This window comes from Ambystoma mexicanum, chromosome 10 (assembly GCF_040938575.1).
Source record: "Ambystoma mexicanum isolate Mex_15411 chromosome 10, UKY_AmexF1_1, whole genome shotgun sequence".
Taxonomy (NCBI): Eukaryota; Metazoa; Chordata; class Amphibia; order Caudata; family Ambystomatidae; genus Ambystoma; species Ambystoma mexicanum.
Window position 1 is genome coordinate 293,917,611 of NC_090932.1, and position 18,088 is coordinate 293,935,698.

The window sequence follows — 18,088 nt, forward strand, 5'->3', positions numbered from 1 at the left end:
GGGCTAGTTGATATTTTTGAGGCAGCCTGGGAGAGGTTTTAAGTCCATAAATGTATGCTGTCAGTCCTGGCAGTGGGCCGGATTTTCCCGGATCCGAGATCCGGCAAAAAAATGTCTCCGTGGGTCTCGAGTGCCGGGAAATAGATCTGCACCCTTCATTTATTGGAGTATATTCGGGCTGCTTTAAACGGCCTGTCCAATGTGGCCGAAGGGGGGATTTGAACTGAGAAGTTAGTGTTAGGGAGATCTCTCTAGTCACAGGACCACCTGAGCGCGTGGGAAGGATCTATCTGCAATAGTCTTCTCGTGTGTTTGTCTTTGATAGGCAAGGCAACGTTACCTAGTAGATGGCGCAGGGTAATGACAGTGCTTTCTTTAAGGGCTTCCAAAGGTGGCTCTGACAAGCAATCTAGAACACCAATCAGCTGGAAAGACAAAGTGCCACTAGAGGTGGACTCTCTCTTACATGAAGTGAGCCGGTCCAGTAGACACATTGCAGGCAGTCGTTCCTCAGTGCCTCGGTGTATGGAGATATGGGACTTGAGATCCAATGGGCCCGCTGCCGGGATCTGTGCATCAGTGGCTTGGAAGGGGAAAAGGTGGGACATGGAGAGAGCAGGTCCAGTGGACCCACTGCCGGAGCAATGCATCAGTGGCTCGGGTTATGAAGATATGGGACTTGAGATCCAGTGGGCCCGCTGCTGGGATCTGTGCATCAGTGCCTAGATATGTGAAAATGGGGAACATGGGGTGAGCAGATCCAGTGCACCCACTGCTGTGGCGATGCATCAGTGGCTCGGCGTATGAAGATATGGGACTTGAGATCCAGTGGGCCCGCTGCCGGGATCTGTGCATCAGTGACTCAGAAGGTGAAAATGTGGAACATGGGGTGAGCAGATCCAGTAGCTCCATTCCTGGGGCGATGCATCAGTGGCTCGGTGTATGAAGATATGGGACTTGAGATCCAGTGGGCCCGCTGCTGGGATCTGTGCATCAGTGTCTCAGTATGTGAACATGTGGAACATGGGGTGAGCAGATCCAGTGGACCCACTGCTGGGGCGATGCATCAGTGGCTCGGTGTATGAAGATATGGCAATTGAGATCCAGTGGGCCCGCTGCCGGGATCTGTGCATCAGTGTCTCAGTATGTGAACATGTGGAACATGGGGTGAGCAGATCCAGTGGACCCACACCTGGGGCAATGCATCAGTGGCTCGGTGTATGAAGATATGGGACTTGAGATCCAGTGGGCCCGCTGCTGGGATCTGTGCATCAGTGCCTCGATATGTGAAAATGGGGAACATGCGGTGAGCAGATCCAGTGCACCCACTGCTGTGGCGATGCATCAGTGGCTCAGTGTATGAAGATATGGGACTTGAGATCCAGTGGGCCCGCTGCCGGGATCTGTGCATCAGTGCCTCGATATGTGAAAATGGGGAACATGGGGTGAGCAGATCCAGTGGACCCACTGCTGGGGCGATGCATCAGTGGCTCGGTGTATGAAGATATGGGACTTGAGATCCAGTGGGCCCGCTGCCGGGATCTGTGCATCAGTGACTCGGTATGTGAAAATGGGGAACATGGGGTGAGCAGATCCAGTGGACCCACTGCTGGGGCGATGCATCAGTGGCTCGGTGTATGAAGATATGGCAATTGAGATCCAGTGGGCCCGCTGCTGGGATATGTGCATCAGCGACTCGGAAGGTGAACATGTGGAAAGGAAAATGGGGTGAGGAGATCCATTGGATCCATTCCTGGGGCGATGCATCTGTGGCTCTGTGTATGAAGATATGGGACTTGAGATCCAGTGGGCCCGCTGCTGGTATCTGTGCATCAGTGGCTCGGTATGTGAAAATGTGGAACATGGGGTGAGCAGATCCAGTGAACTCACTGCTGGGGCGATGCATCAGTGGCTCGGTGTATGAAGATATGGCAATTGAGATCCAGTGGGCCCGCTGTCGGGATCTGTGCATAAATGTCTCAGTATGTGAACATGTGGAACATGGGGTGAGCAGATCCAGTGGACCCACACCTGGGGCAATGCATCAGTGGCTCAGTGTATGAAGATATGGGACTTGAGATCCAGTGGGCCCACTGTCGGGATCTGTGCATCAGTGCCTTGATATGTGAAAATTGGGAACATCGGGTGAGCAGGTCCAGTGCACCCACTGCTGTGGCGATGCATCAGTGGCTCAGTGTATGAAGATATGGGACATGAGATCCAGTGGGCCCGCTGCCGGGATCTGTGCATCAGTGACTCAGAAGGTGAAAATGTGGAACATGGGGTGAGCAGATCCAGTGGACCCACTGCTGGAGCGATGCATCAGTGGCTCGTGTATGAAGATATGGCAATTGAGATCCAGTGAGCCCGCTGCCGGGATCTGTGCAGCAGTGACTCAGAAGGTGAAAATGTGGAACATGGGGTGAGCAGATCCAGTGGATCCATTCCTGGGGCGATGCATCAGTGGCTCGGTGTATGAAGATATGGGACTTGAGATCCAGTGGGCCCGCTGCCAGGATCTGTGCATCGGTGTCTCAGTATGTGAACATGTGGAACATGGGGTGAGCAGATCCAGTGGACCCACAGCTGGGGCAATGCATCAGTGGCTCGGGTTATGAAGATATGGGACTTGAGATCCAGTGGGCCCGCTGCCAGGATCTGTGCATCAGTGCCTCGATATGTGAAAATGGGGAACATGCGGTGAGCAGATCCAGTGCACCCACTGCTGTGGCGATGCATCAGTGGCTCAGTGTATGAAGATATGGGACTTGAGATCCAGTGGGCCCGCTGCCGGGATCTGTGCATCAGTGCCTCGATATGTGAAAATGGGGAACATGGGGTGAGCAGATCCAGTGGACCCACTGCTGGGGCGATGCATCAGTGGCTCGGTGTATGAAGATATGGGACTTGAGATCCAGTGGGCCCGCTGCCGGGATCTGTGCATCAGTGACTCGGTATGTGAAAATGGGGAACATGGGGTGAGCAGATCCAGTGGACCCACTGCTGGGGCGATGCATCAGTGGCTCGGTGTATGAAGATATGGCAATTGAGATCCAGTGGGCCCGCTGCTGGGATATGTGCATCAGCGACTCGGAAGGTGAACATGTGGAAAGGAAAATGGGGTGAGGAGATCCATTGGATCCATTCCTGGGGCGATGCATCTGTGGCTCTGTGTATGAAGATATGGGACTTGAGATCCAGTGGGCCCGCTGCTGGTATCTGTGCATCAGTGGCTCGGTATGTGAAAATGTGGAACATGGGGTGAGCAGATCCAGTGAACTCACTGCTGGGGCGATGCATCAGTGGCTCGGTGTATGAAGATATGGCAATTGAGATCCAGTGGGCCCGCTGTCGGGATCTGTGCATAAATGTCTCAGTATGTGAACATGTGGAACATGGGGTGAGCAGATCCAGTGGACCCACACCTGGGGCAATGCATCAGTGGCTCAGTGTATGAAGATATGGGACTTGAGATCCAGTGGGCCCACTGTCGGGATCTGTGCATCAGTGCCTTGATATGTGAAAATTGGGAACATCGGGTGAGCAGGTCCAGTGCACCCACTGCTGTGGCGATGCATCAGTGGCTCAGTGTATGAAGATATGGGACATGAGATCCAGTGGGCCCGCTGCCGGGATCTGTGCATCAGTGACTCAGAAGGTGAAAATGTGGAACATGGGGTGAGCAGATCCAGTGGACCCACTGCTGGAGCGATGCATCAGTGGCTCGTGTATGAAGATATGGCAATTGAGATCCAGTGAGCCCGCTGCCGGGATCTGTGCAGCAGTGACTCAGAAGGTGAAAATGTGGAACATGGGGTGAGCAGATCCAGTGGATCCATTCCTGGGGCGATGCATCAGTGGCTCGGTGTATGAAGATATGGGACTTGAGATCCAGTGGGCCCGCTGCCAGGATCTGTGCATCAGTGTCTCAGTATGTGAACATGTGGAACATGGGGTGAGCAGATCCAGTGGACCCACAGCTGGGGCAATGCATCAGTGGCTCGGGTTATGAAGATATGGGACTTGAGATCCAGTGGGCCCGCTGCCAGGATCTGTGCATCAGTGCCTCGATATGTGAAAATGGGGAACATGCGGTGAGCAGATCCAGTGCACCCACTGCTGTGGCGATGCATCAGTGGCTCAGTGTATGAAGATATGGGACTCGAGATCCAGTGGGCCCGCTGCCGGGATCTGTGTATCAGTGCCTCGATATGTGAAAATGGGGAACATGGGGTGAGCAGATCCAGTGGACCCACTGCTGGGGCGATGCATCAGTGGCTCGGTGTATGAAGATATGGCAATTGAGATCCAGTGGGCCCGCTGCCAGGATCTGTGCATCAGTGACTCGGAAGGTGAACATGTGGAAAGGAAAATGGGGTGAGGAGATCCATTGGATCCATTCCTGGGGCGATGCATCTGTGGCTCTGTGTATGAAGATATGGGACTTGAGATCCAGTGGGCCGGCTGCCGGTATCTGTACATCAGTGGCTCGGTATGTGAAAATGTGGAACATGGGGTGAGCAGATCCAGTGAACTCACTGGTGGGGCAATGCATCAGTGGCTCGGTGTATGAAGATATGGGACTTCAGATCCAGTGGGCCCGCTGCCGGGATCTGTGCATCAGTGTCTCAGTATGTGAACATGTGGAACATGGGGTGAGCTGATCCAGTGGACCCACAGCTGGGGCAATGCATCAGTGGCTCGGTGTATGAAGATATGGCAATTGAGATCCAGTGGGCCCGCTGCCGGGATCTGTGCATCAGTGTCTCAGTATGTGAACATGTGGAACATGGGGTGAGCAGATCCAGTGGACCCACACCTGGGGCAATGCATCAGTGGCTCGGTGTATGAAGATATGGGACTTGAGATCCAGTGGGCCCACTGTCGGGATCTGTGCATCAGTGCCTTGATATGTGAAAATTGGGAACATGGGGTGAGCAGGTCCAGTGCACCCACTGCTGTAGCGATGCATCAGTGGCTCGGTGTATGAAGACATGGGACTTGAGATCCAGTGGGCCCGCTGCCGGGATCTGTGCATCAGTGACTCAGAAGGTGAAAATGTGGAACATGGGGTGAGCAGATCCAGTGGACCCACTGCTGGAACGATGCATCAGTGGCTCGGTGTATGAAGATATGGGACTTGAGATCCAGTGGGCCCGCTGCCGGGATCTGTGCATCAGTGACTCGGTATATTGTAGAGGAGGAGCCAAGTATCCCCACTCCACCTGCCACGTCTACAGTACCTGATAATTATGAACCAAAGTATGTGACATATGCTACACCAATCAGAAGGCAAGAAGAAGAGCAACGACTCTGTGCAGTACCTATAAGAATACCTATACCTAAGAGAATTTGGGAAGTAAAGTATCCATTAAGAAAACCATACCTACATCAAAGACAATTTGATGGCCATTTGAATGCGATTGCTGATGAAATAAAGAAACTGAATTACCAGGATGAATGGTGACGTAATACGAAACTGAATAGATTCCATTTATAGAAGATAATCAGACCTGATAGGCGGACGATTTATGAAGAATGAAGAAGTACAAAGGATAAGTGACATTTTGAGATCAATATAAAGAGATTTATGCCATAAGCATGATGAAGATACTTAGGGCCTCATTACACGAATGGCGGTGGACCAAGGTGCTATTAGCGATTTTTGGACTAAGGTGCTATTAGCACCTTGGTCCATGCCGGTAAAATACCGGCACCGCCTTGGTGGAAAGGGGAATTACCGCCCTATTCCAAGGTTGGTGGGGCGGTAATTCCCCCTTCCCCCATTGCCCTTCCCCATTCCCATTTTTGCCCCATAGGGCATACTGGGAATGGGGAAGGTGCTAATTACGGCACCGCAAATTGCGGTGCTGTAATTAGCTCCCTGGTCCCTTTGCGGGTTGGTTTTTAACGCCTGCAAAAAGCAGGCGTTAAATTCCCCAACCCGCAAAGGGACCTCGTAGTAAGGCGGTAAGGGTTTACCGATACCTGTGAAATACCGGTACCGGTAAACCCTTACCGCCTACCGTGTAATGAGGCCCTTAGTTCATTTAAACGTGTACAGATGCATGAAACGCAAGCAGCAAAGCAATCATGAAGCTAGCCAAATGCTTACAGTAAACAAATTGCAGCAAGCACCAACATATACATATATACCTCATAGATACATATGGATTGAATAAAGAATGAAGGTTCCACTACGTATATAGCAGTCTTGAACAAACAAGGAAGGCCTCCAATTCAGTGTTGCAGTTACAAAAGCAAATGAATTAAACAGAATATATTTCAGCTAAAGGAGTTGGATGAGCCAAAGAGCTAAACTCTTATGAGAACTCAAATTGGCTGACATTAGATACAATTAACGTGAAAGAACAGAAGCTCCTGTTCAAGAAGGTCAAGTGAAAACAACAGACGTCAGAGGACTATTGGGGAATAAAATCAAATGCAGGAAAAGGGTCAATTTATGGTGTCCAGTCACGTGATGGAAGAAAGTTGGGCGCATGAGGAGATCATACCTATGCACGGAAGCCAGACAGTACTCATACTCCTTAAAAAATCCCAGAGAACAGTACAAACTTCAAACACTAATTGACACTGAACCACTGAGGTGATGATGGAGTGTCCTTTTTAATTGGTGGGAAGCTGGTAGCAAGACAAGCTCACCCGCACCTGGTTTTTCAGTCTGCATGCTGCTCATGTAGGTGGAAAGTTATTGACGGGGGTTAGAAGCCAACCAATTGTAGACGGCCACGTAGTTGGGGTTGCTATAGATTGTTTAGCCAATGGGACGTCATACATTTAGTGACGTTCATGGTGGCCATTTTGAAGGGAGGGCTTAGTTGTCCCACCTGTTGTTGACTATCCAATTATTTATCTCTGTTACTCTACACAGATATTACACCTATGCTTAGTAGTTCACTTAGTGCCAATCCCGCTTCCGAAAGGTTTTAGAAGTTTGCCACGCAGGATGACGTTGGTAATGAGTGAGCACATCCAGTGGACCCACGTCTGAGGCAATGCATCGGTAGCTCAGTATATGAAGATGTGGAACATGGAGTGAGCAGATCCAGGGGACCCACTGCCACTGCTGAGAGGGATGCATCAGTGGCTCACACATGAAGATGTGGAACATGGAGTGAGCAGATCTAGTGGACCTACGTCTGGGGCAATGCATCCGTGGCATGGCATATGACGATGTGGAACATGAAGTGAGCAGATTGAGGGTTTCCACTTCCACTGCTGGGAGTGATGCATGAGTGGCATGGCAGATCAAGATATGGGACTTTGAGTGAGCAGATCCAGTGGATGCATTGCTGTTAGCTATACATCGGTGGCTCGGTAGATGAAGATGTGGAACATGGAGTGAGCAGATCCAGTGTACCCACTGCTGGGGCGGTGCATCAGTGGCACTGTATATGGAGATGTGGAACATGGAGTGAGCAGATCCAGAGGACCCACTGCTGTTGCGGTGCATCAGTGGCACTGTATATGGAGATGTGGAACATGGAGTGAGCAGATCCAGAGGACCCACTGCTGGGGCGGTGCATCAGTGGCACTGTATATGGAGATGTGGAACATGGAGTGAGCAGATCCAGAGGACCCACTGCTGGGAGTATGCATCGGTGGCTCGGTATACGAAGATGTGGAACATGGAGTGAGCAGATCCAGTGGACCCATTGCCGGGAGCGATGCATCAGTGGCTCAGTGTATGAAGATATAGGAGTTGGAGTGAGCATATCCAGTGGACCCACTGCCGGGAGCGATGCATCAGTGGCTCAGTGTATGAAGATATAGGAGTTGGAGTGAGCAGATCCAGTGGACCCACTGCCGGGAGCGATGCATCAGTGGCTCTGTGTATGAAGATATGGGACTTGGAGTGAGCAGATCCAGTGGACCCATTGCCGGGAGCGATGCATCCGTGGCTCAGTGTATGAAGATATAGGAGTTGGAGTGAGCAGATCCAGTGGACCCATTGCCGGGAGCGATGCATCAGTGGCTCAGTGTATAAAGATATAGGAGTATGCTGTTTCACTGAATGGAGCAAATCTTCTGAATTTCGAAATGGGACTATCAAATATTTCCAAAGTGCCTCGAAATATACATAGGGCAGGGGAAAGGTATAATTCAAGGAGGGTAGGAGGCTATAGAGCAGCGGAATCCCCAATGAACTCTGTGGCCGGGGGGGGGGGGGGAGAAAATATGCAAAGGTGAAAAAGACACATTTGGAGGAACCAGGATTCAGAGGAAAAACGTAGATCCAGAAGATTTACCAGGTTATTTCTCCTGTGGCCTTCCCAGAAGCCTGCTACACCCTCTTGGAATAAACTGGAGACCCTAAATCTTGATGTCACCCTGGGCAACCAGACTTTCCTACTTCACACTTTAGCCCTTGTCTACTTTTTCCAACAATGACATCTTGAAGTTCAAAAACATTTTCACAAGCAAAAACGGACTCTGCACAGGTGAAGCATTCCTGCCTCGATGCTATATCATCTCCCCCGGCCCAGGAACTCCTTCAGCCCCCAGCATCACAGTTACCTCCCTCTCCAAAGGCACCACTACCGTAAGACACCAACATCATCTGAAATCGTTCCTTTATTAGAAAGCAACGTCTCCATTCCTAACACTTCCACAGCCCGAGACTACTGACCATCCCCACTTTATGAAGCACCCTTTCAGGAGAACCTGCTTCTACCCGACAAATCAACAGCGGCGGGCACATACCCCCCTGTCTGGGCATGTTACAGAAATGTACATGTATGGGACGTGATCCTATAGGTGCTTGTTGATGCCCTTCACATACTTGAGGGAGGTGATGCCTGCCTTCTGGCATTCATCTATTCCTAATTTATTAATTTATTTATTTGTTTATTTCTAACGCGCCAGAAGCCCACAGGCATCAGGGCGCACATGTACACAAAGACAACAAGTAGATAACGGGACAAGGCCAAGGCTAAATCAGAACAGGAGGGGAGTCCAATGACTTGAAGTAATTGGCCTTGGTGGCCAATGACACGGTCAGCGACACCACCCTTCTGCTTTCTCATGCAATGGGTATCAGTTGAATGGCCTTACAACACATCTCACTTTATGCCACGTGCCACCATGCACATACCACCCACCTCTGTTGCACTCTTCTTATGATGGAATCAGCAGACTGAGGTCCTGACTCCCACCCTCACTGCGCATCTGATGTACTCCACTTCCCAAGCCGAACAGCTCAAAAACTGAACTGGTGTTTGTACACCCACTTGAAGATGCAAGATCAGCTCTAACAATCCCCCGCAACACTTCCCCAAAATCGTAATCTTCAATCATGTCTCCCTACTCGCCACGCCCATCCAAGCTGTCGCATTAACATGCAGCTACCTTTCAGCAACACCTGCTTTGTGAAATTGAGAACCCTCCACCAAGAGCCACCCGCAAAGCTGCCCAAACCAGACGCATTAGACTACAACTCCCATCAGCCCTAGTCAGAATTGCCAATGGTGAAGGGCCACGTGGATTACACATTATAATACTGTCCTGTATGTTAGCGATCAATGTAACTATAGCAAGAAAAAAAGTCATCACTTACCATCAAAGTTTTTGTGCTGAACTGCAAAGACGCCCTGCACGGACTGGCTGGCTTCCTTGAGTTTGGCTTCAAATTCATTCTTGCTGCTGTTGGCAAAGTTCTCCTCCATCTCACTGGTGCAGCAGGTGTAGCCTTGTGGGCAGACTCTCAGGTGCTCCCCTAAGAGCAGGAAGGAAATAATGAACTGTTATATTAGTTGCTTTTTAATTATTTGAAATGTTTAACTAAATGACAATCATATTTCATAATAGGCTCGAAAGGCATATGTTTTCTATGCAGTGATATGATATGATAGTTTATTTATCTAGAGCCTATACAGAATGTGTTTCAAAGTGCTTCACGGCAAGTGAGGGAACTAGGGAAAATACAATGACATTCTTACAGGCCATGAATAGTAAGGACGTGAAATTAACTATTGTACTCGGCCTGGCGACATTTCAGATAGTGCAAGAGCTAAGACATAGACAAAGAAGGGAGGGGAGAGTGGGAAGGAAATGGAAACAGACAGGCGACTACTGTACTAGGCCTGATGACATTTCTGGTAGAGCCGGAGAAAAACAAAAGGTGAGGGAGAGGGGTGCAGAAAGGGAGGGGAGGAACAAAACAAGCAACTATCGTACTAGGCCTGACGACATTTCAGATAGTGCTGGAGGGGGGGGGGCAAGCAAGAGGAGGGGGAGGAGACAGACGAGGTTGCTATCATACTAGGTCCAGGGACAATTCTGATAGAGTAAGTGCATAGAAGAAAGTAAGGGGAGGAGCGGATGAGATAGGAAAAGGGAGAAAGGGAGAGAACAGAGAGTAAGCAGTCAAAGAGTGGAGAAGCAAGAGGGGAGAGTGAATACAATTGCAGAAGTCAGTAGTAACCCATAATGTTGAAGCCAGGATACAAGATAAAGATGGGAACAGCATGATTCAGGGCCACCATGAGTACAAGATTCAAAGGAAGTCCAGCATGAGAGTTGAGAAAGGGTGACACACTGTGAAACAATGAAGTCCATAAAAGTCAAGTCTAGCATGTATTAGGACAGACTCCTGGAGAAACCCAACTGCAGTGGCCTCACACAATTGTGGTAAATGATTGTGTCACTTCAATGTCACTTCAATGCTTGTGATCTGTGCTCTAGAAGACAGTGAGATGTTACCTGTGTGGATGGTTATGGGGTGTGATGGACCCCTTCATGGAGCATGGGTTAAAAATAACTGGTTTAGACCATCTCAAGATTAGTACATCCCAAGGCTTGGTTCAAGAGGTACTCTAGCTGAAGGCAAACTATAAAACCCTGGAGAATGTGTGCTGTAAGGGGTCACTGTGCAAGGCCCCCAGATAAGCCAGTACCTTTGTAGGCTTCATAGTGGTGTGAATTTCATGGGCCACTCACATCATTTTGCAGGTCGACTCCTCATTTTTTTTGTTACATCACTGACTTGAGGGTGACATTTTCCTGGGCCAATACAGCGGAATCCATTTCACGTTTACTGCAAATACTCAGATGAGTTATCATTGCCTCCTGGCTGCCCAGTATTACAACTTCACAGGTCGCAAAGGAAAACCTAAGATCACGCGCGGCAAAATGAAGAATGGATTATGCCACCTGCCAACATGTTATGGGTAAATCAACTGGAAGAGTGATTGCATTCATTTTTCCTAATTTCCAACTTTTCAAAAGTTAAGTAAGAAGAATGGTGTAAGGCCATATCATAGCAAAACATACCATGTCATAAGACATTTAAGACACTGTCAAAGCATTGTCACTAAAAGGCTAAAAGGCTAAAATATGCCAGGCAGCAATGATCTTGAGTAATTCAGAAGTGTAGCAGATCAGCTGGAATGGGGCCTGAAGGGGGCTCCGAAAGCATCGAACGGTTCTTTCACACAAAATGTGAAACCATCGTTCTCGCCACACATACTCTCAAGGCCTCAGGCCTTCACAAAAAGCCTCCCTGCCAAGTTTCCCAGTTCCATGTGTGACACCTCGAGACAGTGCTAGTTTCTGCTTCCAATTGCATGCTGGGACTTGTAGTTTTGTTTTTCCCATTGCAGGGTCAGTCCTACAAGTCTCAGCATGTAGTGCAGAAAAAATAAATAAAAGCCAGGACTGGCTCAAAGATTCTGCTTGGAACTGGGAAACTTGACAACCACGAAAAAGGCCTCATAATTGACACGAGGTGGGAGAAATGATGCCAAGTTGTTAATCATCATGTCTTGGAAGGATGTATTCTCAGCAGATCACTTCCAATCTATCCATGCTGTTACTATCCATGCATCATCTATCCATGCTGTTACTGGGTGGAGTTTTCACTGTAAACCATATTTACCCAATCAAAAACGTCACCAAACCAGAGCTGTGCGCTACTGTACCCCACAAAAATACCTGGCGGCTTTAAATGTATGAAGCAGCCAGAATATTGTGCTATGGAAAGGGAAATCTAAAATGTTGCAGCATACTAAAAGGTTTTTTGGTGCTCAAAATTGTATTTGTTGTGGGCGATTTTATATTGAAGTGAGGGCAGGAGAAAACCAGGGAGCTAGTGATTGAGAAGGTTTGTGCGAGGGAGTGGAGGAGAGAGCAATGTTGCAAGGGGGGGAAGCTGAAAGCAAGTGTGGCGCAAGAAAGGGATTATTACATTTTATTATAACACACTTAATACCTCAGTTGGGTTTCTAAATGCAGACCCAGGATTTGAACCTCTGTTGCTCTGCCTGGTCTTGCTTCTAAGACCAACACGTTGCCCCTGTGCTATCCTCCATTCATGATATGATTGGTTATTTATAGCACGCTTAATACCCAGCGGTTTCTAAGCGCAGACCCTGGGATCGAACCTGTGTTGCTCCGTGTTGTCTTGCTTCCAAGGCGAGCACGTTGCCCCTGAGCTATCCTCCATTCATGATATGATTGGTTATTTATAACACGCTTAATACCCAGCGGTTTCTAAGCGCAGACTCAGGGATCGAACCCGTTTTCTCCGTGTTATCTTGCTTCCAAGGCGAGCATGTTGCCCCTGAGCTATCCTCCCGAGACATTTCATTTGAGGGGGCATGAGTGGGAATGGGGCTGTATCAGTTCTTTAAATGGAAAAAAAGAAGTGCAGGTACTCAACAAGCTACGAAGCCGGACATTCCCTCTCCGGCTGTTTCTGCACAGCACCTTGGGCACAGGTCCCTCCTTTTAGGCACACCCTGTTGTTTGCAGGCAGTGCCCAGCGAGATTAAATTATGTCCCAGGCAGCACACACTTTGGTAAAGCAGTGTACCTAAATTCTTTCACACAAACATCCCGTTTGTTGTTATGCATTGTGTGAAGAAAGTTTGAATATCCATCTAAAATGACTTTCTTTTTTATGTATCAAACTAGTAGATTTGATAGCTGTAAACTAAGCTCTAGAAGGGGAGTTTCACTATTGCTCACTTCATTGCCTAGTAAGAAATTTGGTAGGCAACTGGTGCTGTGTGCGAGCTTTCTGTCAAAAGCGTTCCATCACAACTCCAATCACTTAAACATTTACACATGGGAATGGGCACTGCTAATAACAAAGAAACATCTTAAAAAAGTAATTTCCCAGGCTTTCCAAATCAATCCCTGCTCCATCATCTAAAAGGGGAAGCCCGGTTAGCGAAATAGTGGCCCTCGCCTGGCGTGCGGAGCGCACAGTATCTGCAAGTTTTTCTCTCCTTTTGTTCTGCAGGGTGGGTGAGTGGGCCCTGAAAGAGACATCATGGGCAGTGTGGGTGGTGGGTGCTGCTTTCCCCAGCAAAGGCTGAAGAAGCTTAGTCCATTAACTTGCAATAAAGTGCACTCTCTTTCAGTTGTTGAAAAGTGCAGGTACTCAAATGCTCAAAAATAATAAGTGCAGGTACTGAAGGGTAGGACCGGCCAATTAAAGCACTGTGTTGAATGAGAGGCAGAGCAGTTGAGCGAGAGCAGGTACACCAGGGGGGTACAGGGTGCACGAGAGGAAGAGAGATTGCACAAGAGGGAGAGAGGGTGAGCAAGTGGGAGCTAGGGAGCATAAGAGGGGAGAGGGTGCACGAGAGGGAGAGACGGTCCATGAGAGGAGTGTTTGAGAGCTGAGCGAGAGATAACAGTGGCAATAAGGAGAAGGTTGCCATCCTTGAAAGACTTCTGGGGAGGGGTACGAATCAGAGGTACGCCCTGCAGAGGTGTAGAAGTGGCCTGACGGGGGGCAGAAGTGGAAGGAGAAGAGGGCAAGGTAGCCAAGGAGGAGACAACAGGGGGAGGCAAGGAAGGCATGGAGGGAAAAGAGGGCGCATCAGGAGAAGGGAGGAAATTGATGAGGCACGGGAAGCATCTATCAAAGAGGAGAAGAATGGCCTGAGGGCCTTGGGCCAAGGCAGTACCATTCAAGTAAACATTAATGATGACTTTGGAGGAGTGGAAGGAGGACAGGAGGACAGCTGTTTTCAAACGGTGCTGGTGCTCGGGATGAGGGGGGTGATGTATTTTTAGTGTAGTGTGTAGTCAAATAGTGTGCATGTCAACTGTGTGAGGCTATGTGTAATATAAACTGAGTTAGGAGTCCTAGAGGCACAATCCAAGTGTGGCAAATACAAACAGTGCCAGGATTAAACAGCAATCTAAAATGGGAAACCTATGCCCTGAAATGCAAGTGTGTAAAATACAAACAGTGGCAAGATTGAAACAGCAATCTAATATGGCAAACCCAAGTCCTCAAAATCCAACTTTGGCAAATGCAAACAGTGACAGGATTGAAACAGCAATCTAAAATAGGAAACCTATGTCCTGAAATGCAACTGTGGCAAATACAAACAGAGCCAGGACTGAAACAGCCATCTAAAATGGGAAACCTATGCCCTGAAATGCAAGTGTGTAAAATACAAACAGTGGCAAGATTGAAACAGCAATCTAAAATTGGAAACCTATTCTCTCAAATGCAAGTGTGGTAAAATACAAACAGTGGCAAGATTGAAAACAGCAATCTAAAATGGCAGACCCAGGTCCTCAAAATGCAAGTGTGGTAAAATACAAACAGTTGGAACGGTGAAACAGCCATCTAATATGGCAAACCCAGGTCCTCAAAATGCAAGTGTGGTAAAATACAAACAGTTGGAACAGTGAAACAGCCATCTAATATGGCAAACCGTTGCCCTCAAAATGCAAGTGTGGCAAATAAAACTGTGGCAGGATTGAAACAGCCATCTAATATCTATATCACACTCCGAGGCACCAGCATGATATGATATGATATATCATATGATACTTTATTAATATCGCACTCGTACACAAGTGTTTCAGAGCGCATGCAGTGCAGACTATGCTCCTAATGAAATTCATCATCAACGCGTCGCTCACCCATTGCATCCTGCTCATCTACAGGCCTCCCGGCTACAATAGATACTTAGCTAATGCAATAAACGATTCCCTATCGGCCATACTGTTCTCCCACCCCTCCCTCACCCGAATAGGAGACCTCAACATACGGTTTGATGCCGCTGATAACCGCATGACACAACAACTCCTGGACAACCTGGAAGCCCTCAACATGACTCGGCAGGTAACAGGTGCCACCTACACAGCAGGACATACTATTTATGCGATCTTAAGTTCCACCAACCTCATCTCCACCCTCCCCCATGACCGCACATATGGACGGAACCCACAGCCATATTTTTCTCGTTCCTTTCACCCACCATTCCTCTACAAATGGCTATCACAGGACCATCAACATTTAACCCTCTATGAAACAGGGTCACAATTACCCCAGACCTCACTGACTTCCTGCTCTAATCCTCCCCAACCTACCAGTTGAAGGAGGAGTTCCTTCCATCAGCCACTTCGACTCATAGCTCTACAATGCTTTACTAACTCTCACCCTCTCTCAGCACCTTTATGGAAGACAACCACTTTCTCGACCCCGCCAAGTCCAGCTTCAGACACCTCCATGGAACTGAATCATCCCTAATCTCCATATGGGATGACCTAAAAAACACTGCAGACACAGATGGCTGTGCCGCACTCATACTCCTCGACCTCTCTGCGGCTTTTGACAATTTCAACCACTGCATCCTCATTGACAGACTCCACTCCCTTGACATTAGGGACAAAGCACTAATGTGGATCTCCTCATTACTCGCCAATAGACACCAAACCACCTACCTCCCTCATTTCACTTTGACCGGCCGTCCCATCAATAACAGAGTCCTCAAGGCACCTGCCTACCCCCTCATCACTTAAATCTCTACATGAGCTCTCTCCCTGCACTAATCTAATTACACATTCTCACCTGCTACAGCTATGCTGACAGACAAATCATCTTTTAAATGTCCAAGTCCATCTCCTCCCCCTCTCCGACCTCGCATCCTGCCTCACTGACATTGATCATTGGATGACGGTCAACAACCTGCTGCTCAATCCCGGAAAAATAGTAATTATGCTCTGAAGAAAGACAACCATCTTCCCTCAAACCACCTCCTGGCTCCCTCCTTAAACCCCTAATCCCCCTCCCCACCACTGCATCCACCACAGTCACAAACCTGGGTTGTACGATTGACACCGAAGTGAGTATATCACACCACATCAAAACTGTGTCACAATCCTGCTATCTTCACCTCCGCATACTTGGACACATCCTCTCTTACCTCTCCTACCCCCACAGAGTGACTGCATTCAGGGCCATTGTCCTCTCCTGACTAGACTATGCCAACTCTCTCTACCTGGGCACCCCTGCTTATCAACTGAGAAAGCTCCAAAGGGTCCAACCTCCACAAATAGGCTCCTCCTCACCCTCGGACCCATAGAGCACATCACCCCCGCCCTCCGTGTCTTCCACTGGATCGCGGTCGGATGACGGGTCACTTTCAAAGCCATGTGAATCACTCACTGAGCCCTACACAATCAGGACAGGCACAAAATACCTTCAACTGATAATCACCCACTACCATCCCAATAGAAACCTGTGTTCAGGCAATGCCATCTTCCTGGTCATCCCCTCTTTCAAACCAACCAGAAATGGAGGCTCCACCTTCTCCGTCCAAGCCCTCACTATCTGGAATTCTATGCTGCTTAGCATCCAGCGCATCGAGGACCACCTGGCCTTGCGAAAGGCCCTCAAGACATGTCTATTTCCCTCAGAACCCTGACTAACCCTATCCTTTTGAACTAGCTATTCAACACAGGATGACTGGAGCAGGAATGAACTCCCATACATTCACCGAAAGGACGGTAAGAATTAAGAATGAACCTGATTAACAATATCCAGTAGAACACAGGAGAAAGTCCATGCCGCAGATACGAATCTAAGAAGCCAGCAACAGCAGATGGGTACTTATTCTCACTCTAAACCTATGGAAGTAAGCCAAAGGCACGGCTACTCACCCACACACATATGCAACCATACGCCTCTCCCAACAACATATTGCACAACACCACTGCCACTAGATTGCAGCTATCCCCCACGACAAAGATTCGGTCCAGCTAGACACATAACGTACTTCTAATACTCTCAAATGCTCTCTTATCTTTTTCAAAGCAACCCATGCTCGTGACTGCTTGACATGGGTAGCTAGTAGGGACCTGGCTGGCACTACCCAACTTTGCTTTTTCTAAAATGCACACACACACACATTCTAGATTCCTCTGACAAATGTTCTCATACATGGACTCCGCTCCCCCCAAGGCATTCAACCTACAGCGCATTGGGACCATACCATGCTGACTTGTCCCCCAATTTAGGCACCAGTACACAGGACGCGCGACCTGCCTGGTGATGCAAGTTATCTGTTGGGGGATGCAATTCCTCTCGGCAGATTTCTGCCTCTCTTTGGAGATCGGTGGCATGTTCGGTACATGAGGTGGGACCTTTTCAGTTTCAGCCTGACTTGCACATCAGGCATGAATGTGGGGTAAACTCAGAGGGATCTATTCCTTATAGCTCAAGCAGGCCACGGCCCCCTCAAATTCCATATCAGGATGCCTATAAAAGTTGTTTTAATCAATTAGAAGAAAAAAACAAAAAAGTTAAATACTATTTATTTAATTGCAAGGAAACTGTATGAAATCATGGTAAGTATTGGCTTTGACTACCTCTTAATGTACCTGTCAAGCTGGGACCCTCCAATGAAAAATCTAGTTTCACAGAAAAGTTTGTGAAATATTGTTTTTCCAGGTCGGTTCCTTTTGCACTCAGGATGTTTTTGTATACTCTAATCATTTGAAAACTGCTTTAATCTTGCAAATGCAATATACAGGATTGTTAATTTTTTTCCAAGTACTGTTCGATTAGAAGTTTTCTTTGGTTTAATTTTATTTTGTATTTTTTTCTTTGCATTGAGCTATTGGACTTCAGATAAAAAAGTAAAAATACCATTACAATTATTATACACTGGCCAAATAGGAAAAGAAGAGGGAGTGATGGAAGGAGAGAACGAGTGAAGAAAGAGGAGAAGGAAGGGTAAAAAGGAGAGTATACTTTGCATTACATGACTGTTGGAGCCCGCGCTAAGGTCCGTGGATCACCTTCTGGGCTTTTTGT

General features: G+C 48.2%; 1 protein-coding gene across 2 annotated transcripts in view; it reads right to left on the bottom strand.

The window, feature by feature from the left end:
• GPC1 (glypican 1) overlaps positions 1 to 18,088 on the bottom strand; it is a 409,732-nt gene that overhangs the window by 246,995 nt on the left and 144,649 nt on the right. For both annotated transcript variants that reach the window (XM_069617862.1, XM_069617863.1), the window contains one exon: positions 9,578 to 9,736. In XM_069617862.1, coding sequence (XP_069473963.1) covers positions 9,578 to 9,736 — 159 coding nt within the window. The remainder of the gene's footprint in view (positions 1 to 9,577; positions 9,737 to 18,088) is intronic.